The following is a 27546-nucleotide window of genomic DNA, read 5'->3' on the forward strand; positions in this document are numbered from 1 at the left end:
CTTGCACAGCTAAAGCAGCAAGGCTGGCCGAAGCCAGAGGTGGCTCTTCTGCCCCCAGAAACCCAGGCCGATCCAGGAAGGTAAAAAGTTGCAGGAAAAGGAGGTGAAATGGAAGATTCCATGAAAGGATTCCCACCGTGCAGCAACCACGAAGCAATTTTAAGAGCATGGCACTTCTGAAGTCTTTAAACTTTCTAGACCTCTGCTTTGGCAGAAGGAGGATGGGCAGGAGGAGGGCCCAGCCCCAGAGCTCTGGCGCTTCATCCTCAAGACTCTCCCGAGATCCGAGATCCGGCCTTCCCTTCCAGCCTTATTGCCCAAACCCCCCCACCCACGCTAACCCTGGGCTGGGCACAGAACCGGCTGCCCCGACACCTCCCAGGCAGACGGGCTGCAAAGATTAAGAAGGAAAAGATAACGTGACGTGCCTGTGCTCAGCACTTGCTCACAGGAACTCAGCACTCGCAGGCTCAGAGAGTTCCGGAATGGTGGCCCAAAACAGAAACACTGAGATAAGAATAGGAAGAAATACTGAGAAATACAAAGATAAGAAATGATAAACCAAGAACTTCAAAACTGAATTAACATTACAATCTACAAAAAGCAAGATACAAAACTGCCAAGTACCGGTTCATTCCTATACACACAAATACTGACAGAGGATTAAACAGTCAAGCATTTGTCTGAAGCAGCCTACGTACAGGTGATGGCTATTTTCCTTTCCCCTTTTCTGAGTTTTTAAAAATTACTTTGTAATGAAATTATAGGAAATGTTTATAATGAAAAGCTCTACCCTCATTTTTAAACTGAAGTCACAATTTAAAATGACAATTTATATTTTTACTGAATAGGATGTTAACATTCAAATCCTTGTAGAACTGAATTTCTCTCTCTCTCTCTCTCTCACTCTCTCTCTCTCACACACACACACACACACACACACACACACACACGCCAACAATACAAGCTAGTCTGAAAGGCAACTGACCTAACGATCATTCAGGCAACTAAAAATTAGCACTCTGAATCAGAACACAATTCCAGGAAGGAAAAGGTTTAAAGATGTCCCAGCAGCAAGAAAAGAAAACCCCAGACAAGTACTAATGACAGTTTACTTTTACCAAACAGCTTATCAAGTGATCTGTGTAAATACGGCAAATGTTACAAAACCATTCCAAAATCCCAACATTATTTTTACAGATTAAAAATGAATAAAGGCCAAAAACAACACCAATAATTCAATTAAAATAACTCATGCTTGTGTTTACATAAAATTTGATGAGCATAATATATTCGTCACACCACTGCAATTATTCTCTGAAAATAATACTCTAAATATTATTTTGACAATGTAATTACAGTTTTTACCTCAAGAGTGGTAACAAAACGCTGGCACAGATACGCTGCTAAAAATCCACCAAGAATAAGGTTCTCACAGAGAAAGAGTCACAACACAGTATGGGCACTTTATTAAGAACCAGAGTGCTTTTATAAGGCTTGTATTAGGCTTGAACTAATACACTATAAAATTTTTTTAAGTTTCATTGTTGAATCCAAATTTCACATGGAATTCCAAATTCAGGAACATCGTGGACCACCCTCTTTAAGAAGAAAGAGAGAAATACTATTTAACTTCCATTTCCCTCCTCGCCTCGGTAACATCCTTCCAGTTCTGCCTATAAGCACACATTATCTACGTAAAGCCGACACAACTGAAAAGTAAAGACCTAAATCAGGGGAGAGATGGTCCATGTTCATGGACTAGAAGACTCCGTATAGCTAACTTGGCAAGTCTCACCAAACGGATCTATAGACTCCACCTAACTGCTAAAACGCATGACATAGACATACTCTTAAAAAATCAACAACGGGAGGGGCGCCTGGGTGGCTCAGTGGGTTAAGCCTCTGCCTTCAGCTCCGGTCATGATCTCAGGGTCCTGGGATCATGCCCCGCATCGGGCTCTCTGCTTGACAGGGAGCCTGCTTCCCGCTCTCTCTCTCTGCCTGCCTCTCTGCCTACTGTGATCTCTGTATGTCAAATTTAAAAAAAAATTTTTTTAATTTTAAAAAAAATTAAAAATCAACAACAGGGGCGCCTGGATGGCTCAGTGAGTGAAGCGTCTGCCTCCGGCTCAGGTCATGATCTCCGCGTCCTGGCATGGAGCCCAGAGTCCGGCTCAGCAGGGAGTCTGCTTCTTCCCCTTTTCCTCTGCCCCTGCTCACAAACACTCACTCTCCCTCTCTCCAAAATAAATAAATAAATCTTAAAAAAAAAAAAAAAAACAAAACCACAAAAAGACAAACAGCCCAATTAAAAACTGGGCAAAGACCTTGACATTTCCCCCAAAGGAGATTTACAAATGGCCAAAACAAGCACATAAGAAGACGTTCAGCATCATTAATCATGAGGAAAACACAAATCAGAACCACAATGAGATGCCGCTTCCCAACCATCGGGATGACTACGACCCCCCAGAAAGGAAAATGAACACGGGCGAGGACGTGGAGAAATGGGAATACTGTACACTGTTGGTAAAAATGTAAGATAGCACAGGTGCTGAGAAAGGTCTGGTTCCTTAACAGTTTAAATAGGAAGCGGCCCCACAATGTCACTGCTAGAACTGCTGAAGGACAGAAGCCCGGACACCGATTCGCAGGTGCACAGGCTCGCTCGGAGCCGCCCTCTTCTGGACGGCCCGACAGCAGCGCCACGGCCAAAGGGCGGAAACCACCCAAAGGGCCGCCAGGGAAGAGATTCACGAGATGTGGGCCACGCACACAGCCGAGTCCTGTCCGTCGTCACGTAAGTGAGGTCCCGGTACCGGCTACAATGTGCAAACACTCGGAAACACGTTCTGCTTCCGGAACGAAGCCAGACACGCCGGTCCCATGACTCTCTGACTCCACTGCCATGAGAAAGCAGAACTGGTAAAGCCAGAGACAGACACAGGAGGGGGACGGAAGGCAGCTGCTCGGCGGGGAGAGGCGCTGCTCTCGGAACTGCGGAAGCGCGCAGTGACGCATGGTGGCTGCACAGCACCGCCAACGCTCTCAAGGCCCCACGGCTGCTCCCTTTAAAGAGGTTACGTGTCGGCTGCGGGCAGGGCAGGTCAGTGAAAGGCGGATTCCTTAACTAAACTAACACACCACAGCTGCCGAAACCGTAAACCGTTCCAAACACACCAACACAACACAACACAACACAGGTGTATGAAGACGTGCTCTCTGGCTGGTACCAATCGGTGGTGAAAAGCCAGGCCACCAGCCACACAACCAATTTCTCTACCACTGACAAACTGGGTCCTAACAAGTGTCAGAAATCACCTCCTTGAGGTTTTCTGTTAGATTATGGACTTGTTTCAGCGAAGAGAGAATTGATCCTGCGAAACACTGTTTTACCCCATAAACATCACACAAGTCTTCTGTGGCCGATCAGGGATGGAGCCGAGCAGCCGCCAGCATCCAGGAAGACAGGAGGGCACGTGATGTGCGATGGAAGGATGGAGCCCAGGGATGGGGCGATTTTAGGAGACGCGGTGCTCAGTGGGCACACAGGGATGGGCTTCCGCGCCAGGGGAGGGCTGGCCCACTCTGATGGCCCTTGAATCACCGCGTCCGTCTGGTGCTTCCTCTCAGGTGTCTCATTCAGAAATACTTCGTGGCCAGGGAAACCCACTTCTGTCCACCACAGGACCCACTATCCATCATACCAGCACTTTTCAGTCATTATAAAATGCACTACATTCTGAACTCTCCTTCTGAATGACCACACGACACCCAGACGTCAAGAAGAGCTGCTTTTCCATGCAACAGTGAAATCTGGACCGGACCTTATTACCAATTTTTTATCCCCCAATTTGAGCACAGAGGCTTCTGGTGTATCATAAAATAGAGCTACAAAAAGATCTTTAAATCTGTAACATCTTAAAAACACTTTCCTACGAAACCCTACACCCTACCGGTTTCTTGACAATACCTGAAAAATTACTGCTGCCCAAAAAAACAGAGAGCAAACACTTTGTGTGAAGGGGCGCAGATGATGCGGAAGACAGATTCTTATCTGCTTGCTCAGCGTCCAGATCACAGTCGGCACCGAGGACAGGCATGCCCTGTCCACACGAGACACTGTATGACTACGCGAGGGCCGGCCTAACAAAGCACCAGACTGGTTGTGTAAACAATGGATTTATCTTCTCAGAGAAGGAGGTGCAACGTCCACGATCAAGGTGTGGGATGGGCTGGTTCCTTCTGAGCCCCCTTCCTGGGCTTGCAGATGGTGGCCCTCTCGCCATGTCCTCGTGTGGTTGTCCCTCTGTGTGTGTCTGTGTGCTGACCTCCTCTTCTCACAAGGACCCCAGCCATCACGGGTTAGGCCCGCCTGCAGGACTCCATTCTACTGGATTTACCTCTTTCATGGCCCGGTCTCCAAACACAGTCACATCCCCAAGTGGCAGGAGTCGGGGCTCCGCCGTACAGAACTGGGGGAGAGTCCGGGAGCACAATTCACCCCACAACAGAGTGAGGACAGGAAGCTGTGACAACTTCTTTTATGATCATTCACTAACATCACCAAATAAGTTTCTCTGTATCATGAAATACAAAACATTTGCTTTAACTAAGATGTGGATTTTAAATCCTTTCCAAAGGTCTGAGAAACCCATGAATCCCACAAGTTACAAGTTACCTGTCAACAGGGACTCCTGCTCCACCCGTAGCTCACGAAAAAGAAAAATCAGATCAACAGCCACGCCAATTGTATCCAAGTTCCTGTAGGAGATTTTTAAAAAGACAGAGTCAGACCCATTAGTTTTCTTAGGCCTGTGTTTCAAATGATCCAGGGAACAGAGCCACAAACTTTCCACATCATAATCTCATAACCTGCCGACGTGTTACCCCCCTAGGCAAAGGGGACCTTCGGGCTGTGAGTGGATTCAGGATCTTGAGATGGAAAGATCACCCTGGACTAGCCAGATGGGCCCAATATGGTCACAAGCACCTTAAAAGAGGAATACAAGAGGGTGTCAGAGTTGGGGAAGGGGACATGAGCCCAGAAATGCCAGCGGCTTCTAGAAAAGGCCAGGAAATGAATTTTCCCCGAGAGCCTCCCTCTGTGACCCATTCCAACCTTCTGAATTCCTGAACCAAAAGATAACAAATGTGTCGTTTGAAGCCACCAAGTGGGTTGGGTAACGCGTCACAGCAGCAGGAGGAAAGCGATCAGATTTGGGGAAGCAGAAGCGGTGGTGCACGTATAAACATCCGCACACGTAGGAGCAGCTCTGGAATCTGGCAGGGAGCAGGGGACAGAAGAACAGCAGCCTTGGAAATGCTAGAAGCTTTTAGACTTCTGGTGGGCACGTGGATGCCGAAGGCAGTGAGGGCTCAGAAGTGAGGAACCGATCACTGGAAACCAGGGAAAGGGGACCCTTTTCCCACAGGGGCAGAAGCTCAGCAAAATGATGAACTTGGATGTTTAGCTGAGCCACGATGAAGGTGGGACCTGAGTGCTTCGCTTCCTGCTGTACCTAACAGAAAGGAGATGAAGAGAGAAGCAGGTCTTGCTTCAGAGAATTCTCAGTCTAGCCAGATGGCAAAAGACACTAAAACTGGGACAGTCAGTGGCAAGAAAGCGTGTTCTGCCGAGAAAGCCAAGGGGTTAGCTGGACAAGCTTTTGCTCCTGCCTGGGAAGAATCAGAAGGTCAGTGTGGAGTCCCAGGTGAGGAGGGGCTCTTTGAGCAGATTAGGGTGGGACTCACTCCCTTCTGTCACCTCAGCAGAACCCAGGAGTAGAGACGGGTTATCTACGAAAGCTCTGTGCAGGACCCTCTTGTCTAACGATGGGAATCCCCATGACAGACACGTGAGACCCACATGTTGTTAAAAATGTTTTACCGGGAGAAGAAAGTCTGCGAGCTTGGACAAAAGCCACAGAGAAAGGATGAAATTTTAAAAAAAAGGGGGGGGGCCTGGGTGGCTCAGTGGGTTAAGCCGCTGCCTTCGGTTCAGGTCATGATCTCAGGGTCCTGGGATCGAGTCCCGTATCGGGCTCTCTGCTCAGCGGGGAGCCTGCTTCCTCTTCTCTCTCTCTGCCTGCTTCTCTGCCTACTTGTAATCTCTCTCTGTCGAATAAATAAATAAAATCTTTAAAAAAAAAAAAAGTGTCAAACTCCCAAAATTCTACTGGCAGGAAGTAGGCTGATAGAATGAGTCAGGTGCAAACACATGCTCCCTTAGGGAAAAAGGGAGGCTGACTCTGAGGGCAGGGCCAAGGGCACAGCCTCACGCCACAGATGACTCTGCCCAGGCCTGGAAACCGAACTGAGTTTTTTGCCAGATGGGATTCTGAAACTGCTTTGCTTGGGATCAGTGATTCCTCTTTTCCTTCTATTTTCTCATCTTTCAAAGGATAATGTCCAAAACAGTTACCCTAGGCCTGCCCCAAACTGCATTTGGGGAGCAGAGAACCTGTCCAGTTTCACAGCCACACCAATACAGTGGAATTCTACCCCAGAATGGATGTGCTCCATCTAGAATCTGACAAGTGAGTAATTGAGAAAACTGGGTAATGCAATTCGGGACTTTTAGCTGGTGAGACTTAGATGAGATTCTGGACTCCAGCTAATGTTGTCGGGGTCAAAAATGTGGGGCACTGGGAAGGGCTGAAGGCATTCTGCATACTGGCTCTCTAGGGGCTCCAGGGTGGACTGTGGTGGGGAGAACGGCCCCCGAAAGATGTCCACACCCTCAACTCTGGAACCTGTAATTATGCTCTCTTATATCACCAAAGAGATGTGGTATATTAAGAAATATGTTTTTGGTCTTTTAGCACAGAGCACCTAAAACCCTTGGAATTTCCAGTGTGATAAGGAGTTTTTTTGATATTTACAGCAAGCCCCTCTCAACCACAAATGGGTTTATCCTGATAAGGCGGCTCTAATGGGGCCTCCACATGGCCTCACAGCGGGGCTGACTGTCCCCCAGAGGGACCAACCAAGTGATTATGGGACTGTAACTTTCAGCCCCAACCTCCAGACCTCTGCGGAGGAAAAAGGTCTAGAGATTGAGTTCCATCACCAACAGACAACAGTTTTTCCAATCAAGCCTATGTGACAGAAGCTCCATAAAGACCCCCACAAAATGCCAAGTTTGGAAAACTTCTCTGTGGGCTCGTGAACACATCAGAGGGAGCAAGACTGCCCTGCAGCGACCCACTTGCCCTACGTAGCTCCTCTCTTTGGGTATCCCAAAGTTGTGTCCTTCACAGGAAACTGGTAACCGTATGGCAAGTGCCTCCCTGAGTCCTGGGAACCATTGTATCAAACCCGAGAGGCGTCATGGGAACCTCAGAACTCGTCAGCCAGGCAGAAATGGCAACCGGTTCGCATCTCAAGTGGGGCTATCTTATGGGACCGAATCCTTTACGTTACGGGATCTGATGGCACTGATTCCAGGCGGGTGATGACCGAACGGAAGTGAGTCTAGACCCGCAGCTGCTGCTGAGAATCAAAGTTGGTCAAAAAATATCAGAAGAGGGCGCCTGGGTGGCTCAGTGGGTTAAGCCGCTGCCTTCGGCTCAGGTCATGATCTCAGGGTCCTGGGATCGAGTCCCGCATCGGGCTCTCTGCTCAGCAGGGAGCCTGCTTCCTCCTCCCTCTCTCTCTGCCTGCCTCTCTGCCTACTTGTGATCTCTCTCTGTCAAATAAATAAATAAAATCTTTAAAAAAAAAAAAAATAGATCAGAAGAGACTTTTTAGGTATGATTACTGGTTCTGAGAGGGGGAGATTATCCTAGATACTGGCGTGGGCATCATTAATCCTAAGAGTCCTTATCAGGGGGTGCAGGACGGTGGGAGCTGCAAAGGCACTGGAAGATTCTCTGGTGTTGCTTGGAGGCGGGGAGGACGGAGCCGCAAACAAGGACCCAGGCAGGCTCCAGAAGGTAGAAAAACAAGAGAATGGATTCTCTGCTAAAGAATGTCTACTACCAGCCCCACTGGTTCTCGCTGATTTTGGACTTCTGACTCAGAAAGAGAAGATAAGAAGGATTTGGTGCTCAAGCAAGCCACCAAGTCTGCAGCAATCTGTTACAGCAGCAAAGGAAACCATGACGGCTCCCTGCCTTCACTTCGCCACGAGAAGCGGAATGAAGCCACGACACTCACTCCTTAAAGAACAAGAGGGTCCAGGTCCTCTCTTCCCTCCCCACGGCGGAAGAGCGGCTCAGTGCCCACCTCCCAGAGGAGTATGGTGCTTGCTTGGATGGCCCCGCCAGAAGACAGCTGGTATCTCATCTGCCACACTATTTTTCCTTGCAGAGCTTGAATTTTTATAGTTTGCATATTACTTGTATAGTCAGGAAAAGCAAACAGAAATGAACTGCAAAGGAAGTTGTATTATCGTACACTTCGAGTGCGCTAGCATTCCTGAGGGCAGAACCAGGCCACTAGGGGACCTGGGCAGAGCGGAGGAGGCAAGTGGCGTTAAGCAATCTCATTTGAAACACCCACAGCCGTGGGTGGGAGATACTGCTTGCCCTGACTTCCAGAGGGGAAGACCGGTGCTCATGAAGGTCAGGGTCCCGATATAGGGTCCCGTGGCTGTTCAAGGGACGGAGCAGTCACCCACGACAGGGTTAGCAGGTGTCTCTAGGCAGACACGACAACCGCTTTCAAGCTAAGCTCTGGAGTCCCAGAGAGCATTCCCTGGCTCGTCTACTGTTCACGGAATGAGGGACTGTCGGGCAAGTTCCTTAACCCGAGCCACAGTTTCTTCTTCTGTAAAAGTGGAAAAACGGTAGCATGCTATTTCTTGGTTTTGTTCTAAAAATAAAATAAGACACTGCAGTTAAGCCCTGGGGACAAAGCCGGTGTGGAGGGCAGGCCCACCGAATGCTCGCATCCTTCCCAGTGAGGCGAGCCAGGCACAAGGATGAATTCGCCAGCCCACACTCAAGAGTTTCTGTTCTAAGGCTCTCCCTTTCCTCCCCATCACAACAGAGGGGCTCCCCTGCTGGGAAAGGGACAAAACAAACTAGCCTCTGCCCCTGGCTTCGCTTTCTAGCACATTAACTAGTTATATTTTAAGATGTAAACTATTATTAGCAACATTATTACCATTTCTATGCATTTACCTGCAAAACAGACAGCAGGGTCTGCTCAGTGTTGAAGTGAAACAACCTCGGCATTCTCCCCCCTCCTTTGATCTTAAAACTCTCACTCATCACATCAAAGCCTCAGGTATAAGACTGTCTAGGCAGCAAAGGGGGTCCCTCAAGTGGCTTCTGGACTAGCCCAGCTCCACCCACCGCAGCAGCGAGAGAGGCCTGGAGGCTCTGTCTACTTCAAGCCCAGGAAAGAAAGGGGAACGTGCTCTTTGTGGCTTCCGATTTCATCTCAAGTAAAAATTTGTAATAAAAAGCAGATTCCAGGGGCGCCTGGGTGGCTCAGTGGTTTAAAGCCTCTGCCTTCGGCTCAGGTCATGATCTCAGGGTCCTGGGATCGAGCCCCGCATCAGGCTCTCTGCTCAGTGGGGAGCCTGCTTCCTCCTCTCTCTCCCTGCCTGCCTCTCTGCCTACTTGTGATCTCTGTCTGTCAAATAAATAAAATCTTAAAAAAAAAAAAAAAAAAAGCAGATTCCATTAAACCAAAGAGGAAAGGTGCTCAGCTCTGGGAGGGGAGACCAACAAGCAAAGAACAAGAACAGCATCTGGCAATTCTCTTCTTAACTGCTTCCAATAAGGTGCCCCTTCTAAAGCAGGTGGAAGGAGAGCTCGCACCTCTGCACGGTCTAAAGGAAATCTTAAAATAGGCCATCTTAGAAATCTACAAGACATGCTCCTTGTTCCAAGCCAACACAGGCTAACTAATTAAAACACTAAAAGTAAATATTTACAGCTACGAAAACTGAGGCCCAGAAAGGCAGAATCCAGGATTGGAGAATTAAAATTAAGTTGAAATCGCTGTGCTGTATGTCTATAACCTAATAGTTCAAAACATACTAGAAATACAAAGAAGAAAGGACCTTTGTATGTAACCCCTAATGTTAAAAACACTCTGTCATAGGTCGTACCGTTTATATGCTCGCCTGCAAGTGTCCAGTGGCAAGACCACAGGGTGCCTGTCGCCTGGAGACGGAATCCTAGCCTTGTGGTTACCACTGGGTAATAACACTGTGATCCCCAAACTATTTCTCGCCCGTAAACCTGCAAGACAGCCCAGCACTCACATACGCAAAGAAAGAGGATCAGAGGATCAGTGGGCACCACAAGGAATGCTACCTGATAGAGTTCTGGTTCACAGGACACTCGATGCAGGCGTTCCGGAGACACCGGAAGCACTCCGTTATCAGCTGCAGGCTGGACGCCAGATGCTCCGCCTGGGACGGGTCTCTGCAGGCCAGCTCAACAGCGTGGGAAGATTTCTTCAAGATGTCCAGGACTCTCTGGAAGATAGTCCTGGGTGCAGTTTCTCTGAAAAAAGGATGAAACTGTTACAAACCAGAGGAAAACAAATCTAATCACTGAATGTCCTATTCAGAAAGCTGCTTGCACTTACTTCCATGGGCCGGCGGGCCAACCTGTCTGTTCTCACTCTGTAACTTACTACACAAAATCAAAGAGCTACAAACCAGGAGCGCTTAGCCAGACACATTCTCAGAAACCTTTTCATGTGTTATTAAGACAAGTGAAACCGAGGGGAATTGAGTAACTTGCCCATATCACTGGGCTAATAACGGGCAGAGCCCCATTTCTGAAAGAAGCCATCTGACGTGGCACCCGCACCCGCTGCGACAACCCAAATGCCCGTCTCAGGGGAGGGTCTGTGCTTCGGGATCCGTCCTTAATCAAAAGAGAAGATCTACATTCTCTGTTCTAGAAAGAGAATCTAGCCACCCCCACCACCGCCCAACATGTACCAAAATACAATCTTGAGAAACACTATTCATTAAGCTGTCTGGGAGGCCAACCCGCTCACTGTTCATTTTCTAGATACAGAGAAGCCAGCAATACAGCCGGTATATACTGGATTGCACAGATGAGAGGGAGAGAGAAGGAAGGAGGGAGGGAAGGGAAGAAAGGAGATAAGGGAGGAAGGAGATAAACAGGGAGAAACACACAGAGACTGAGATGGTGAGAAGGGGGGAGAAGGGGAGAGGGGGAGAAGGGGGAGGAGGAGAGGGGGAGAGGGCGAGCAAGCAGTGAGCGAGCGAGCGAGGGCATCCTTCCACCTAGAACGCATGCCCAGGGGAGAAAAATGAACATGTGGCCAGTCCCCCAGGGCATCTCAGTTCCCACATGCCTCTCCTCCCAGCAGCAAGGCCCACACCGGCTACCACTACAGGGCTATGAAGGTAAGAAATTTTGTGCAACGTGGCCCAAAAACGTGAAGCCGCCTTCCTCGCTCCATGAGTCTCCTGAAGCAGCAGCCCCTGTCTGACAGTCAGAAGAGCAACTGCTGTGCCGGACAGCTGGGGAGCTTCTTGCCGAGGACTCTGACCACACGAATGCTCGCCTCTGGCCTGGTCACGCAACCCCAGCTCCCTGCAGCTCTTCCTCCCGCTGTGCCAGGTTAGCAGGGAGCCCCCAGTCCACACGAACCGTGGACACCGAGCCACCCAAGTCACTGGGCCGGCTCAGGGGCTGGCAGAACCCCTCCATGCATCTCCCCCCGTGCAGGGCAGGGCCCAGAGACACGCCCCTCCTTGAGCTTCAGGACCCCAAGTCCCTGTCCTGCAACTGGCATCTTTTCAGCTCATGGACAGAGGACGTAAGTCACATTATTTGTCAGTGACTGGGTGACCAAATGAAACCGTAAAAGCCCAAGGGTACAGTACTCACCCCATCTCAGGGACTGTAAGAAACAATTACCCACATAAGCCATTTTCAGTGACGATTTGCCATAAAGAAAATTCGCGAACACTCTCCAGACATCTTTAAGGAGCACTAAATACAGTGCAGACATTGACATGCTAAGAAAAGACCAAAGAGTTTCAAACACGTCAAAGGATGCTGTGTGTGATCAGGAGTTCTACAACAGAGAGGAAGTCTCCTCATATGCCCCCACTGCACAAGGTTTCGATGGCAGCCGTCATGGAATGTCACAGTCAAATAAAAGAAGCGACCGCCTGAATCACATGCAATAACGCCTCTTTTTCCTACTGAGATGGCATCATCTGCCCCAGGATGAAAAAGCCGACATGACCTCTCCCCACCCATCCTTGGCAAGGTAACCTCACACGGACACTACCTCACTACCATGAATGGTCTTCCCAGAAGCCATCACATCAAAAGCTTCAGACTCAAACTGTGGTAGCCGGAAAAGCAAGATGGGGAAAAAAAAAAAAACCACTGCTCTTGGGAAAACCGGAGGACTGATATTCCAACCATGCAACAATTAGTAAGTTCGAGAACCTATCCTTTAAGTGACTCCCGAGGCTACACAATAATTTGTTACATGTGCACCAGGCCTTTCTCCTTGGTTAGACTTTTAATCAAAAGAAAAATGTTTAGCTGAGCTAAGGCCACTGCCATCTTCCTAAAGTAACTATTAACGGCTGCCAGAGAATCATCACGGTAGCCCTCCCTCGGCACGTGACAATTCACGCTTGTGCCGCGAAGACAAAGTAGGATAATCTGGGACTGTGATCACTGTCATTTGCTCTCCCCGGGCTGCGCACCCATGGATTCCTGAAAACACCAGGCATTTGCAAACCTCTCTGCTCCAACGTATGCCCTCCCCACCGAATGTGCCTTCCACACAACGCCCACCCAAGTGTCCGCCTGCAAAATCCTGCATCTCCTTCCTGAAGCCTTTGGAAAACTCCCAGGGCCGGAGAAACTCTCCACTTCTCCAGGTGGACCAGCGCCCCCATCAACGTCCCACTGTCCCTCTGCCCATAAGACGGACTAAGTAAGACCTCCCCACATCAGATTATACTCACTTCTCCAGCACAGCTCCCCGGCTGGCCCATAAACCACCGGGAAACAGAGCCTATCCTCTTTATTTCCCTACCTCTAGGGCCCAGAACTGGCATCCACTAATTGTACTTACTCAAGCTGCCAACAGCGATGAGGCACCAGCGCGCTCGGTGGCATCTGCCTGCCTCACGGATGCGCACTGGGCGTGACCTGAGCAGGTGAGCAGGGGCGCTCGCGCCCGGGGCTGCAGCAACGGGAGAAAGAGACCTATCCAGGCATCCGCCCGACTCTCCCATTCCTGTCAGGAAATCCATACATCCTGGCTTCCATATCTCCTTTATCCTGGGAAAAGGGTCATGTTTTCCAAAAGATGGTAGACGTCTTATGACGGATAGTTCACAAACATCAAATTTTTCCTTCTCCGTGGGTGACATAATGGATGACCCTAAAGGGGGAAATGTAACCCTACTGATAAACATCCCATAAATTTCCGGAGAGCAAAGACTATCTGTTAGAGATGTCTCGCTCCCCTAGAAAGAGAAGGAAAAGACCCGTTCTCTAGAGTAATACAATAAATGGTTGTACACTTGACCCGCCACCGTTGTGTCCACCACCTGATCAACTTCCACCAGGTGGGGAAAGAGCTTTCATTCGCTACGAGCAAGAACTGGGGAAACACCCAACAGTCTTGTGTATACCTCTGTGCTCGACAGCCTTGAAAGACAGTTATTTGGTGTAACAGATCCCAACAGCCCTAATGTACTCTGTCTTCAAGTTTGAAGCTCACCGTCAAGGCACTGCGGCTAAAGACCTGAAATGATCAACGACAGACAGCAGAACAGTAAAGATCAATCGCTCCCACATTACAAATGTTACTATTAATAACAGTAATTGCTGTCACTTCTGCTTTAACCAAACGAATACAAAGTATTCAGAGACTTTAAAAAGCTTAGCTACTTTATCCACAGAAGGCAGAAAGTACTTAGGAGGACAATTAAAATTCAACTGTTAGACACTCCTATTAGATAGGAATGCATACCCCGAAGACAACGTACAAATGAAATGTTACATTACAGAAACAAAAAAAAAAAAAAAAAAGGCTTTGAATTCTACAAAAGGTAGAATTTCATTTCCTTCAAGTCTGAACAGATCTGTAGGTTGAATCTTGGCAAGTCCCATCTCAGTAAAATCAAAGAAAACTCCCCGTGACCATATATCAGAGATTAGATAGGCCGCCGGTCCCATGGGCACACACTTTTTCCAGTCAGTCATTCGTAGGCTGGACCTCCTCCTGAAAAGGAAGCCAAAGGCTCATCCGGCCGGCCCAGCCCTGCCCTGCTGAGACTTCCTACTCCAGAAAAGAAGAATTCACACCTTGCAGCCAAGTTCCAAGATTAAGAATCACTGGCTGTTACTTAAAACCACAGCCCCACCCCCACCCCCACCCCCCTGCTTACTGATCTGACCAGGCTGGACTGAACAAAATAAAACAGAAAATAAAAACATTTGCCCTTCCTGCCGGAAGGAGCTGAGGGCAGAATTCTGAGGTTCATCGCCGCCGACCTGGGAGCTCTCCTCTTTCCCTCTTCTGTTCCATCTGGAACTCTCAAGCTGTCCCTGATGGCTCAGACCAGTCCATTTATCGAGAAGAGGCCGGCGAGTAAACACTTGGGACCAGAGGGCCTGACAGGCGCAGTCACCCTCGACAACGTCGCCCTCAGAGCAAAAGCAGCTGCAGACGCCATCTGAGCGCACAAACATGGCTGAGTGCTGACAAAGCTCTCCTTGGGGACACTGACATTGAAAGCTCATGCAGCTTTCTTGTGCCCCAAAGTTTACTTTTTCCAACCACTTAAAAATGTAAAAACTACTCACAGACCATTTAAGGAAGGAAAAAAAAAAAGGAAAAGACAGACACGGACATTCTTAAAAGGTGGCAGGGCCCCACCGTGGCCCCAGGATCGGTCTGGCACCCCTGCTTTAAAGAGTCCACATATATCAGCCCTCCCCCATCCCCCAAAATGACACGGTCCTCACGATAGTCAAAATTCACCTCTTGTCCGAATCAGACTGCAAATGCACAACGCCGAGTGAAAGAAGCCAAGAAAAGGTGCAACCGGCAGGTAAACCACTGGCTGGCGTGTCCCGGAGCAGCACTGCCTTCAAAGACCCCACCGGGTGACAGCTTGGCCCCAGGCTCTGCGGGGGGTCAGAGGAAGGGACCCCAGATGCATCTAGGACGGCGTGTTAGCCACAGCTATAAAGCTTTGGAAGAAAATATATGGAGAATGTCTTTATAATCTCAGGCAGAGAAAGATTGCGTATATAAGGCCTCCTTAAGAACCTTATTTGGAAAAGTGGTCTCAGAGCAGAGAACCAGATAAGGAAGCGCCAGGCCCCTTCCTGGGAGACGGGAATGGAAAGCGAAGGCGTACCTGGCGGAGGAAGGTGCCCGGAGGAAAGGCAGCCCGGCGAGGGAATGGAAAGGTAAACTGAGTCAGAGGCAAGCCGGAACCACACCGTGCAGAAGGATTCTGGCTTGTATCCTAAAGGGAAAGCCCCAGAAGGCTCTAATGCCCTGCATTCTGGGGGACCCCTCTGGCTGCTCTGTGATGAACAAACCACAGGGGATGAAGAGAAGGCACCAGGAGACCAATTAGGGCCCTGTTCTAGGAAAAGAGCGGCAGAGACAGATAAGCAAAGATCAGACTCTGATATATTCTCAAGAAAGAGCGGATGAGATCTGCCGACAGAATCTGTCATGAGGGCCATCTGAGAAACGGGACTCAGGGAGAACTCCAGAACTGTGGCCCATGCAACATCAGGCAAGATGTCCGTGCAGCTCGCCGAAAGGGAGAAGGCTGCCTGGAGATACCCAGGGGGTGGGGGGCTCTGCGAGCTGGGACTGGTGAGGCTGGAGGTGCTTCCCAGAAACGACAAATCATGCAGGAGGCAGAGCGATCCACAAGTCTGGAATTCGGAAGCAAAGTACAGCAAGGGCAGATGTTCCAGCCACCAGCAGACGGAGAGGACTGGAGCACGAGACTGAACAAGGTCGCTCAGGAGCGACGCGAGCACAGGGCAGGGGAGAGCAGCGGTCTGAGGATGGCGCCCCCGGAGCCCCTAGAGCCCCTGGAGCCGCCCACGAGAAAGGTGATTCAGAAGAGAGTGGTGTTGTGCAAGGCAGGCGAAGAAAGTGTTTCCAGGAGAAAGATGTGAGCCCGCAGCGACTGCAGCCAGCAGGTCAGGGGGGCGAAGAACGAGGAATGCCACTGGTTAGCAACGTGAAACGGGTTCGAGAGAAAGAGAAGCTGCTGGGTAAAGAGAAATCACTGTTTGGGGAAGTTCCATAGGAAGGGGAGCAGGGAAATGGGACCACAGCTCAGGGAACAGAGCTTTCTCACCAGGGGAAAACTACAGCAGATGTATAATCGGATGAAAATAATCCAACAGAAAGGGTAAAACTGACAATTTAAGAAGGGGGGGGATTATGGGAGCAATGCCTGCAAGAGGGAGCCACGTCGAGCGTGCAGGTCCAGGGGCGGGGGCGACGGGTGGCATTTAGAGCGGGACTGCTCCTCCACAGCCACAGAAGCGGAGGCAGGGGACAGTCATGGAACAGGTAGCTGGGGAGAGAGGGGGACGGGGAGTCCTGGAAATCACCTTCTGGCTGCTCCTCTCTTCTCAGTAAAACAGGAAGCCAGGAGTGAGGATGAAGGAGACACAACGGAAAGTTAAGGAAAGGGAAAGGCGGGACCTGGTTGACCAGGACAGCAGGAGGCCGAATGGAAGAGGGAGACACAGAGCACTGCCAGGCAGCGCTAAGGCAGTGACCTTAATGACCAACCTAAACACAGACCCATCAGCACCGCTACGTAGGGATCGTCAACTTCCCTCGAGACCAGTGAGCAAGGCTGTAAGCTTTCCTAGAGCCTGGCTCAGCTAGCTGGGTGCGGCCACAGAGGACACAGCAAGCTGGCTTTATCCTGAGCCAGAGACGTCCCAGGGAAGCCTGAGGCCAAGTTAACAGAAGAGACCAGGGAAGCCCCGGTGGATACACCAGCAATTGCTTTACCACCAACCCATCCATCTAAAGTGGCTCAAGAAGGACAATGTGAATCTGAGGAACGCAAGGGACAGGAATTAGCAGCAGGGGGATCGGGGTGCCGGGCTGGCTCCCTCGGCAGCGCATGGGGCTCTTAATCTCAGGGTTGTGAGTTCAAGCCCCACATGGGCATGGAGCCTATCTGAAATTTAAACAGAAACAGAGAAAAAGAAGTAGTAGGATCAACCAACTGTAGGTCCTGGTCAGACTGAAGACCCTTGCGGGAGGTGACCTAGAGAAGATCAAACGGGGGGCCAGAGTGGGACCCCTGAACAGACTGTGGCAGGAAGGCAGCTCTGGTTAACGATAAGGCCCCAGTGGCGCTGACAGTGTGTGGTTAGCTGGGGTGAAGCTCAAGCTCATTGACAGAGAGAAAGAAAGTCAAGGAACAAAAAGGCTGGAGCAATGACCTACGTGAACAGCAAAACAGCCAAGATTTAAGACAGGACCAGCACTGCAGACTTAACAGTGACCTCGAGTTCATTCTTCAAGGAACGAGGTGAAGTGACCCAAGGAATTCTTCTAGCCGTGAGAGTGACCACACATGTGGTACACACTGATGGCATGAGACGGAAAGCTGGAGGGGCTCCAGGGGAGAAGGTCTGTTAGCAGCCAGGGCCATCAAGGAGAATGCCTAGCACGCCTTCCACTGCAGGGCAAATGGGAGAGAGCAAAGAGCCTCCCACTTGGAAGACCTTCTGGAAAGGCATCCCTCAGAGGGGAGCTGAATTTCACTTTGATCAAGAAGATCAATGTTCAGAGAAGGAAATGAAGACACTCAAATTTTGGGGAGGACAAATGTGAGGGCTTCAAGAGCGGAGATGTCAGAAAAGGTTCATACAAAGCCTTGAGGGAACTGGGGAGTAACAAAATCTAGTTCACCATACAAATGAGAAAATCAGCTTGTGCATTTCCACCCATAAATACGCCTGTCGGGTTTATTTTCAGGGGCACAGAAACCACAAGTCACTCTGGGGAGATGGATGTCTCTGCGCTACTGAGGTTCTGCATCGTGTAATGGTATATCGCACCACTCGTCATCTTTAACGCCCTTTGATAAAGCTGTAACTATTCCCAAGGACAAAGACAACCACAAAAACACTTAAAATCATGCTTATTACGTGCCAGGCGCTTCCCTGAACCCAACATACACCATGGCTCCAATGAGCGTGTCGCTGGCTTACACGCGGTCCCCTGGCTCGGACATGACTCGTCCGCGTCTGCGGCCGGCAGGGCAGGGGACAGCGCAGGCAGGCCCGGGGTTCCAGGGCCTCTGCCTGACTTTCCTTGCCCACGGGAAGACTGCAAGAATGAGGCGCTGAGAAATTCTTCTCTGAGGGCACTGGTGGTCACAGTCCCAGCCTTATTTATTTTGACTTGCTGGCTCCAACGCTTTCCTGTCTGTCCTGTCCATTTAAGAGAATTGAATGAGAGAGGAGGCTTACCCTGACCACATCTGTATTTTGAAGTTGAGTCAGAACACCTTACCAAACCGTCCCCTGGGGTCCTCCAGCTCACGGCCTAGGTAAAAATAAAGCCAACTGTCATCCTGTTCTGTGAAGTGCTTTTTATAGCATCACTGAGTTGATGTTCTCACTCAACAAAGCTGATCTGAATCATGGTTGAGTCAAGATGCCGTATGGTGACCTTAGTGAGGCTGACGACTCCTGTGGGTTTTTGGGGGGTTTTCGTTTTGTTTCATTTTTTGTTTTTGTTTTGGTGCAGCCGGAGATTGTTGCTGGCCAGAGGCTCAGTAATGTTTGGGGAAAACCTAGGTGAGTATGCGTATACACAGACGGACAGGTTTATTTCTGAGTTCCATAGCACGTTGACTCTAACGTGCTCATTCTATTTCCTTCCTGAAAGTTCATCAATGCAGTTATAAAAGCAGTTAGGAATACCAAGGCTTTTTTTCTTTTCCTTCGAAATCCTAGTCCTCTGTCATATTTGGCATTTTTTTCTATACTTTCCTTCCTAGAGTCCTTCGTCTACACTCTCGCTTTATGCTGAATGACTCAAGAAAATATTGAAGAAACAATAAACACCCCATCAAGTGCTCATCCCGTGCTGGCTCTTCGAGCAGGCTCTGAGGATACAGAGGTAAATGAGGAGAAGCCTGCCCTCAGGCTGCTGTCACTCCAGCCGGTCGGCAGGGGAGGCGCAGAGGGCCGCAGGGAAAACAGGGCAGGAGGCAGGCTTTGAGGAGGAGGTGACATGGTGATCCAGGGAAAGATAATCTGTGCGTGCGCAATAAGGAATGGCGACATCAGACGACCCTGACAAACGCAGTACCCAGCACTTGAACTCTGGCTATGTTACAGGCCGACTACAGCTCTTCGCACTGATCAGCTACCACGACAGTGCTCAACGCTGGCGCGTGTGAAGTCAGCAAAGAAAAGCAAGCCCGGGGCGCCTGGGTGGCTCAGCGGGTTAAGCCGCTGCCTTCGGCTCAGGTCATGATCTCAGGGTCCTGGGATCGAGTCCCGCATCGGGCTCTCTGCTCAGCGGGGAGCCTGCTTCCCCCTCTCTCTCTCTGCCTGCCTCTCCATCTACTTGTGATTTCTCTCTGTCAAATAAATAAATAAAATCTTAAAAAAAAAAAAAAGCATTAAAAAAGAAAAGAAAAGCAAACCCAACTAAAAGCTCTGGAGTGGCCAGAACAATCACTAGAGACGGGCTCTTGGACACTCTCTTCACAGCCAGAGGCTCCGCACCGCGCTACGCAGTTCGATGCGTACGGAGCTGTGTCCGAGACCCCGGTCCCACCGGACAGGTCTCCCCTCCATTCCAAACAATGGAATCAAGGTTCTTTTAAAAATATATAAATACACAGCCCGGCCTTAAAACAAGACCCGTATGTCCATGCTCAAAAACTGAATGGAAACGCTCAGCTACCATCACGTCTAAAACCGGGGAGAGAAGCTCACTCGCCCAGGACGGGCAGAAGCCCCCCTCCGCCGCGTGGCCATCAGGGCCAACACGAGGAAGTCAGCAGCAGGCCGGGCCTCCCCTGCACTCGGAGACAGAAGGGTGCAGTAGGAATTACCAAAACCCCAAGGCCATCCAAATATCCCTCGGTAAGAAAAAGGTAAATTATCATCGATCCCTGTGCTGGGAGACCTTAGAACAGCCAGAGTTAATGACCTAGCCCTCCGTGCGTGAAAACCGGCAGCACTCAAAGGCACAAGGTAAATGACACGCCAACCGTACCATGGTACCCCTTCTGAAATCAAGAGGGAAGCACGGGAGCAGAGTGGAACAAGGAGCCCTCCTACCACCATCCAACCCCCTGCTGGTGATCCAAGCCCGGACGTGTGATCCCCCCCGTGACCATGACAGCCCGCGGTAGAAAGGGCAGGTCACTTCCACGATTCTAAAGACTCGCCAGCGTCCACCTTGAGCACACTCTCCTGGCTCGCTGGCAGGAATGAGCAGCCCTAGGGAAGGGTCCACTTGGCAAGGACTGAAAGCCTAACCCAAAACCTGGCGAGAGCCTGGGATCAGGCCTCCAGCCAGTCGGATCTTCAGGCTGGCTGACCCGGTGAACAGCCTGACCGCGACCTCAGGAAAGACACTAACCCAGATCCACCCAGCCAAGCATCTCCGGACCCTCACAGACTGCGGGATACCATAAACGTGTGTGGTTTCAAGCTGCTACCTTGCGGGGCAATTTGTTCCCATCCAGAGGACATTAACAGTAAGGGTAACATTTTGGCCTTTGAGAGAAGACAAAACTTGAACGTTTGTTGATTTTGCTAGTGAAATGCGTGGGTACTCGTTAGATCATCTCTTCTATCGCCCACCGTAAGGCACGGACATTTTTATGGATTTGTGGTCTTGATTTGTCAGAAGTTTAAAAATAAGCAACCAAACCAACGAAAACACTAGGATGAAAACTAATGAAAAGCCTCAATTTCCTTTTCCAAAGACTACACAAGCATGGGTGTTCTGAATGTCAGTTCCTAAAGCAGTCACTCCACGCAAACACATCTAAATTCCTCTGCCTAAGCACAACACTGCTCATTTCAAGTACCTGCTTTTTTTTACTGGAAGTTCTTACAGCTTCTTAAAATTATTTAATATTGCCGAAATACCTTTCTACCAAGGGATCATAATTGTGGCATGAAATTACTGCCACATCTTAGATCTGAAAAACCATTTTTCTTCCACTAAGTTTCTTGTTCTTATACCTATTTTTTATTCCAAAGTTTCAGAGGCTGTTCCAAAAGCTTATTAAAACAAGAACTGGGGCTCAGTGGGTTAAGCCTCTGCCTTCGGCTCAGGTCATGATCCCAGGGCCATGGGATCGAGTCCCGCATCGGGCTCCCTGCTCTGTGGGAAGCCTGCTTCTCCCTCTCCCTCTACCCCACTTGTGTTCCCTCTCTTGCTGTGAGATAAATAAAATCTTTATAAAAAAAAATAAAGGACCTGACCATGGACATGAGATGAAATTAAAGACTTTACAAGCATGACTTTAAAATACACAAAATTGGGTGCCTGGGTGGCTCACTCGTTAAGCATCTGCCCTTGGCTCAGGTCATGATGCCAGGATTCTGGGATCAGGCCCCACATTGGGCTCCCTGCTCATCGGGGAGCCTGCTTCTCCCTCTCCCTCTCTCCGTGCTTGTGTTCCCTCTCTCACTGCCTCTCTGTCAAATAAATAAATAAAATCTTAAAACATAAAACAAAATAAACAAAATTCCCAATAGCTACCACTCATTTTTTTTCACTTTGCACCCTGACTAGAGCCTGCAATGTCAGGTCTGCTGGGCACCAGATGCTCACCAGGCCCTGTTCTGGACTAAGCATATACAGCACACTCTAATACCTGCATCGCAAGCGTTGTAATACCCATTTTCTTTCCAGAGGGATGAGAAGAGTAATAACTTACAGGCAGAAAATTGAGATACAATTTTGCATGCAGAGAAATACACAAATCATGTTAAGTTTAATGAGTTCTGACCAATGCATGCCCCCAGGCAACCAATACCCCCAGCTAGATAAAGCCCACTTCCCTTGCTCCAGAAAATTCCCTCCTGTTCCTTTCCAGTCACTTCCCAACCTCTTTCGACAACCACTGTTCAGAGGTGTATCGGCACTGATTAGCCTTGCCTGTTGGGAGAACTTCATAAACATAAACACACACACTGCATACTCGGTGTCTGGTCTCTTTCACTTGCTGTGTCCCTGAGATCTGTCTGCGCTGCATTCTGCTGCACTGGTGGTTCGTTAATCTAAGTTTCCAGATAGTTTTAGCCGTTTCCACTGGTGGAAATCTGAGGTGTTTCAAGCATTTGGCTGTATGTCTTCTGTGGATGTATGTTCTTGCTAGAGTCATAGGCAGGTGTATGTTAAACTTTACAGAAAAACTGCCAAAATGTTCCCCAGGGCAGGTGCACCATTTACGCAAAAGCAATCTGTGAGAGTTCCAGCTGCTCCACATCCTCGCCAAAATTTGGTGCCGTCATTTTAGTCGTAGCCATTCCAATGGGTGTGCGGAGGTATCTCGCTATGGTTTTGTTTGTAACAGCTTTATCCAGGGGCGTCTGGGTGATGCAGTTGGCTGCCCATCTGACACTTCATTCAGCTCAGGTCACGATCTCGGGGTTGTGGGACTGAGCCCCACGTCAGGCTCCACACTAGACACAGAGCCTGCTTAGGAGTCTCTCTCTGCCCCTCCCTCTTCTCAAAGATTAATTTTAAAAATTCAAAAATAAAAGTTTTATTGAGATATAATTTACATAACACATAAGTCACCCATTTCGAGCATATAACTTGACTGATCTTTGTATAATATTAATTTTTTTTATTGTGGTAAAATGCAATCCAGTGGTCCCCCTGCCCTTATCCACAATCTGGCCTTCCACAGTTTTGGTCACCCACAGTCAACCACAGTCCACAAGCAGACGCCCACTCTCTGATGGCCCATCAGATCAACAGCAGCCTAACGCTATGTCACGATGCTACATCATTCAGCTGACCTCATGGCGCCACGGGGGTGCTGTTACCATCTCACGTCATCACAGGCAGGGCGAATACAGCACAGAGAGATACTCTGAAAGACCACACTCCGTAACTTTGATCACCGTGTGCTGTTACTGTTCTAGTTCACTACTAGTTACTGCTGTTAATCTCCTATTGTGCCTCACTTATAACTTAAGTGCTATCACAGACAGTATGGATAGGAAAAAAAAAAACATCTACAGTTTCAGGTATCCACGGAGGGTCCTGGAACGTGTCCCCCAAAGATAAGGGGAGAGTACTACTGTGTACCTAACATAAAATTTTGTCATTTTGACCATTTTTAAGCGTAAAATTCAGTGGCTTGAATTATGTTCACATTGTTGTATAACCACCACCATCTAATTCCACAACTTTTTGAATACCCCAAAGAGAAACTCTAGAACCACTGGGCATTAGCTCCTCCCCACCCCTAACCACGGGGAACCTCGAACGTGCTAGGTACTTTATAAAGCGGAATCGTGAATTTGTCATTTTATGTCTCATTTCCTCCACGGAGCATGTTTTCAAGGTTCATCCATATCGTAGCACGGATCCGCACCTCACTCCTTTTTGCTGCTCAGTAATATCTCAATGTATGGACAGACCACATTTTATGTACCCCCTCATCTGCTGATGGACACCTGGGTCATTTCCATCTTGTGGCCGTTGTAACGCACACCGAGCCCTGGCACACGAGCACCTTTGGAACCTCTGCTCTCAGGTGTGTCTGCGATGCCCACCGATGAGTGGGGCTGCTGAGTCGCACTGGCCTTCTGAGGAGCCCCAGAACCCTTGTCCACAGTAGCGACATCATTTACCACTCCCATTAACAATGCCCGAGCGTTCCAGTTTCTCCAGCACTTACTTTCCTTTTTCTGCTGTCACAGCTTTCCTGAAGAATGTCAAGTCCTATCTCAATTTAATTTGCATTTCCTTAAAGACCAATGACATGGAGCACTTTCTGTGTTTTTTGGACACTTATGCACTATATCTTCTTTCATGAAGCAGAGAATTTTTTCACCCAATTTTTAAATTATTTTCATCTTTTTACTATGGTGTCGTAGGAGCACTTCATATATTCTAAAACATGTCCTTTGTCAGACATAGGAATTGCAAGTATTTTCTCAGTTTATGGCTTGCCTTTTCATTTTCTTAATTGTGTCTTAGGATGAGTGTATATTTTTCATTTTGATAAAGTCTAATGGTAAAGTCAATTTTTTTTTGCATGGTTTGTGTTATCTGTGGGCTAAATAAGAAATGTTTACCTACACTCCATGTCACAAAGATAATCTACCATGTTTTCTTCCCAACACTTTACAGTTTTGGCTTTTATGCTGAGGTATTTTTTGTGGAATATGTGGGCCAAAGTTCATTTTATTCCGATCAGATATCAAGTTCTTCCACCACCATTATTAAAAGAAATAGTTTTTAGATTGATTTTGACTTTGAGTTTGCAGATATTCGTCAAAGGGAAGGTATCTAGAAAAGGCCTCAATTTTTCATACAAACATTTGGTGTTCAATAAAAGAGCCAGGACCAAATTACTGAACACAAGAAAAACTAACATTAGAAAGTTACTGGGCACATTTTTTTTTTTTTTTGGTAGTTTTTAAGTAGGCTCCACAACGAGTGTAGAGCCCAATGCGAGGCTTGAACTAGCAACCCTGAGATCATGATCTGAGCTGACACCAAGAGTCAAATGCTTAACCAACTAAGCCACGCAGATGCCCCATCAGGCACATTACTTCAAATAACTATAATTAATATGTTCAAGAAGTAATGAATCTTTTTAAAAAATCAGAGAGAAATTCTGCAATACGATAACTCAAAATATGTATCTGAAACTAAAAACACAGTGGATAACAGTAGACTAAACACAGCAAAAGAGAGGATCAGAATACTAGAAAGCAGATTAGTAGCAAATTTTCAAACAGAAACTCTGAGAAGGGACAATAGAGAAAGGGGCATGTGATACATATAAAATATAGTGAGGGGTCCCAAGATAGCCCAGTCAGTTAAGCGTCCAACTCTTGATCTCAGCTCGAGTCATGATCTCAGGGCTGTGACATCAAGCCCCAAGACCGGCTCTGTGCTCAGGGGGGAGTCTACTTGAAGATTCCCTCCCTCTGTACCTCTCTCTCGCTCTGATGAATAAATAAATCTTTAAAATATGTATTTATAGTGAAAGGTTTAACATGTGTAACTAGAAGGAAAGGCAAGAATGGGAAAGAAGCAACATCTGAAGAAACACCAGCTGATGTACTGATAAAAAAATCAAATTCAAGACGCATTATCCAACAGAATAATTCAAAGAAAAGCCAAACATCTCTATCCTCCTGGGCCTTCTATTCTGGAAGGAGGCAGAGCATCAATAAAAAAATCATTACAAAATAATACAAAGTATGTTAAAAAATAGTAAGTGCTCTCTTAAGAAAAGGAAATAGAGTTTATATGGCAAAAGGGGTTCAGAAGGCTGGAGGGAAACAGCTGCACTATTCGGCGGGATGTACAAAACCTGGAAGAAAGTAAACAGAAAAACAATTTTACTTTTTCTTTTTTAAGATTTTACTTATTTGTGAGAGAGAGAGAGAGAGAGATGAAGACCGTGAGAGAGAGCATAAGCAGGGAAGAGAGGGGGAAGCAGGATCCCCAGTGGGCAGGAGCCCGACGCAGGACTCAATCCCAGGACCCGGGAACCACCACCTGAGCCAAGGCAGACACCCAACCTACAGACACACCCAGGCATTCCCAGAAAAACAATTTTAATTAAACACAGATTGAAGAGGAAAAATAAGCTATCCTGACATTAGTTAAAAAAATATGTATGTACACAAACCTGTATGTTTTACATGAGATTGGAATTAAAGACCAAGCATGTACCATGGGTAATAAGCTACACGTACCAGCAATTCCGCAAAAATCTGTCAACGGGGCACCTGGGTGGCTCAGCGGGTTAAGCCACTGCCTTCGGCTCGGGTCATAATCTCAGGGTCCTGGGATCGAGCCCCCGCGCTGGGCTCTCTGCTCAGCGGGGAGCCTGCTTCCTCCTCTCTCTCTGCCTACTTGTCATCTCCCTCTCTGTCAAATAAATAAATAAAATCTTAAAAAAAAAATTGTCAAGCACCTTTAATTATCAGACTCCATGCTAGATGCTAGGGATACGGTGAATGGGATACGCTCGCTTCATCCAGAAGCTTAGCAAATGGGGGTGCCTGGGTGGCTCAGTGAAACGTCTGCCTTTGGCTCAGGTCATGATCTCAGGGTCCTGGCATCGAGTCCTGTGTCAGGCTCCCTGCTCAGTGGGAAGCCTGCTTCTCCCTCTGCCTCTCTTCCCCGCTTACGCGCTCTCTCTCTCTCAAATAAATAAAATAAAATCTTTAAAAAAAAAAAAAAAGCTTATCAAATGGAAGAACAATGAGGTATCAGTTTAAGTTTGTGAAAAATTTATAGAAAGTTATATCCAAATGTTACATTACTTCAGGAATGCTTAAGAACCAGAACACAATCTTGCCAAAAAAAAAAAAAAGAGAGAGAGAGAGAGAGACAGCAGCACTATCCGTAACTTTCTACGATGGAAACATTCCACATCTGCAGTGACCAACACAGCAGCCACTAACCACATGTGGTTACTGATACTTGAAATGTGGCTATTGCCAGTAAGGAACACAACCACTCGTTTTACTTATTTCTAATTAATTTAAATCGCCACACACAGCTAATGACTACTCAATGGCCAGTGGAGGCACAGAGTTCGACAGTAAGCTCCATTAGGCTCCACATGTTAACCTAAGGGTCTGGCTACATCACAGAGAGATGATGGAGAGATACACCATGAAAGTAACTAAAGGGTTGGAAAACCTCCAGCAAAAACCCCAAAACAGAATTTTTAATGTATCTATATCTTATTTTGTTTCAGAAAGAATTTAATGAAGACTGACAGCACAGCAAGAAAAATCACTTGTTAAATAAATGTTAAAAACGCAGATGTGTACATTAAACAAAAGGCAGAAAACAAATGTAATCGGTAAGAAACAGAATTACCTTCCACAGAGAAGAAACAGCTTAATAGTATTTTTTTTAATATCTTATTTATTTATTTGACAGAGATCACAAGTAGGCAGAGAGGCAGGCAGAGAGAGAGGAGGAAGCAGGCTCCCTGCTGAGCAGAGAGCCTGATGCGGGGCTCGATCCCAGGACCCTGAGATCATGACCCGAGCCGAAGGCAGACACTTTAACCCACTGAGCCACCCAGGCGCCCTCTTTTTTTTTTTTTAAGATTTATTTATTTCAAAGAGAGAGAAAGAGTGGACAGGAGCCAGCGGAAGGGGCAGAGGGCGAGGGAAAATCTCAAGCAGACTCCGCACCGAACACGGAGCCCAACACAGGGCTCCACTTCGCCACGACGACATCTGGACCTGAGCTAAAACCAAGAGTCAGACACTTAACAGACCGCACAGCCGGGGCGGCGCCCCGCCGAGTACTATCTTGATACTGGTATTTTATGACTCTAAGCAATTTTTC

At 48.1% G+C, this 27546-nt stretch overlaps 1 protein-coding gene across 1 annotated transcript in view; it reads right to left on the bottom strand.

Moving 5' to 3' along the window:
* ATXN10 (ataxin 10) overlaps window positions 1–27546 on the bottom strand; it is a 159327-nt gene that overhangs the window by 128094 nt on the left and 3687 nt on the right. Inside the window, exons 2-3 of the mRNA XM_044228553.1 lie at window positions 10278–10469; window positions 4685–4767 (exon numbers count right to left, since the gene is read on the bottom strand). Coding sequence (XP_044084488.1) covers window positions 4685–4767; window positions 10278–10469 — 275 coding nt within the window. The remainder of the gene's footprint in view (window positions 1–4684; window positions 4768–10277; window positions 10470–27546) is intronic.

This window comes from Neovison vison, chromosome 12, assembly GCF_020171115.1.
Source record: "Neovison vison isolate M4711 chromosome 12, ASM_NN_V1, whole genome shotgun sequence".
Lineage (NCBI taxonomy): Eukaryota > Metazoa > Chordata > Mammalia > Carnivora > Mustelidae > Neogale > Neogale vison.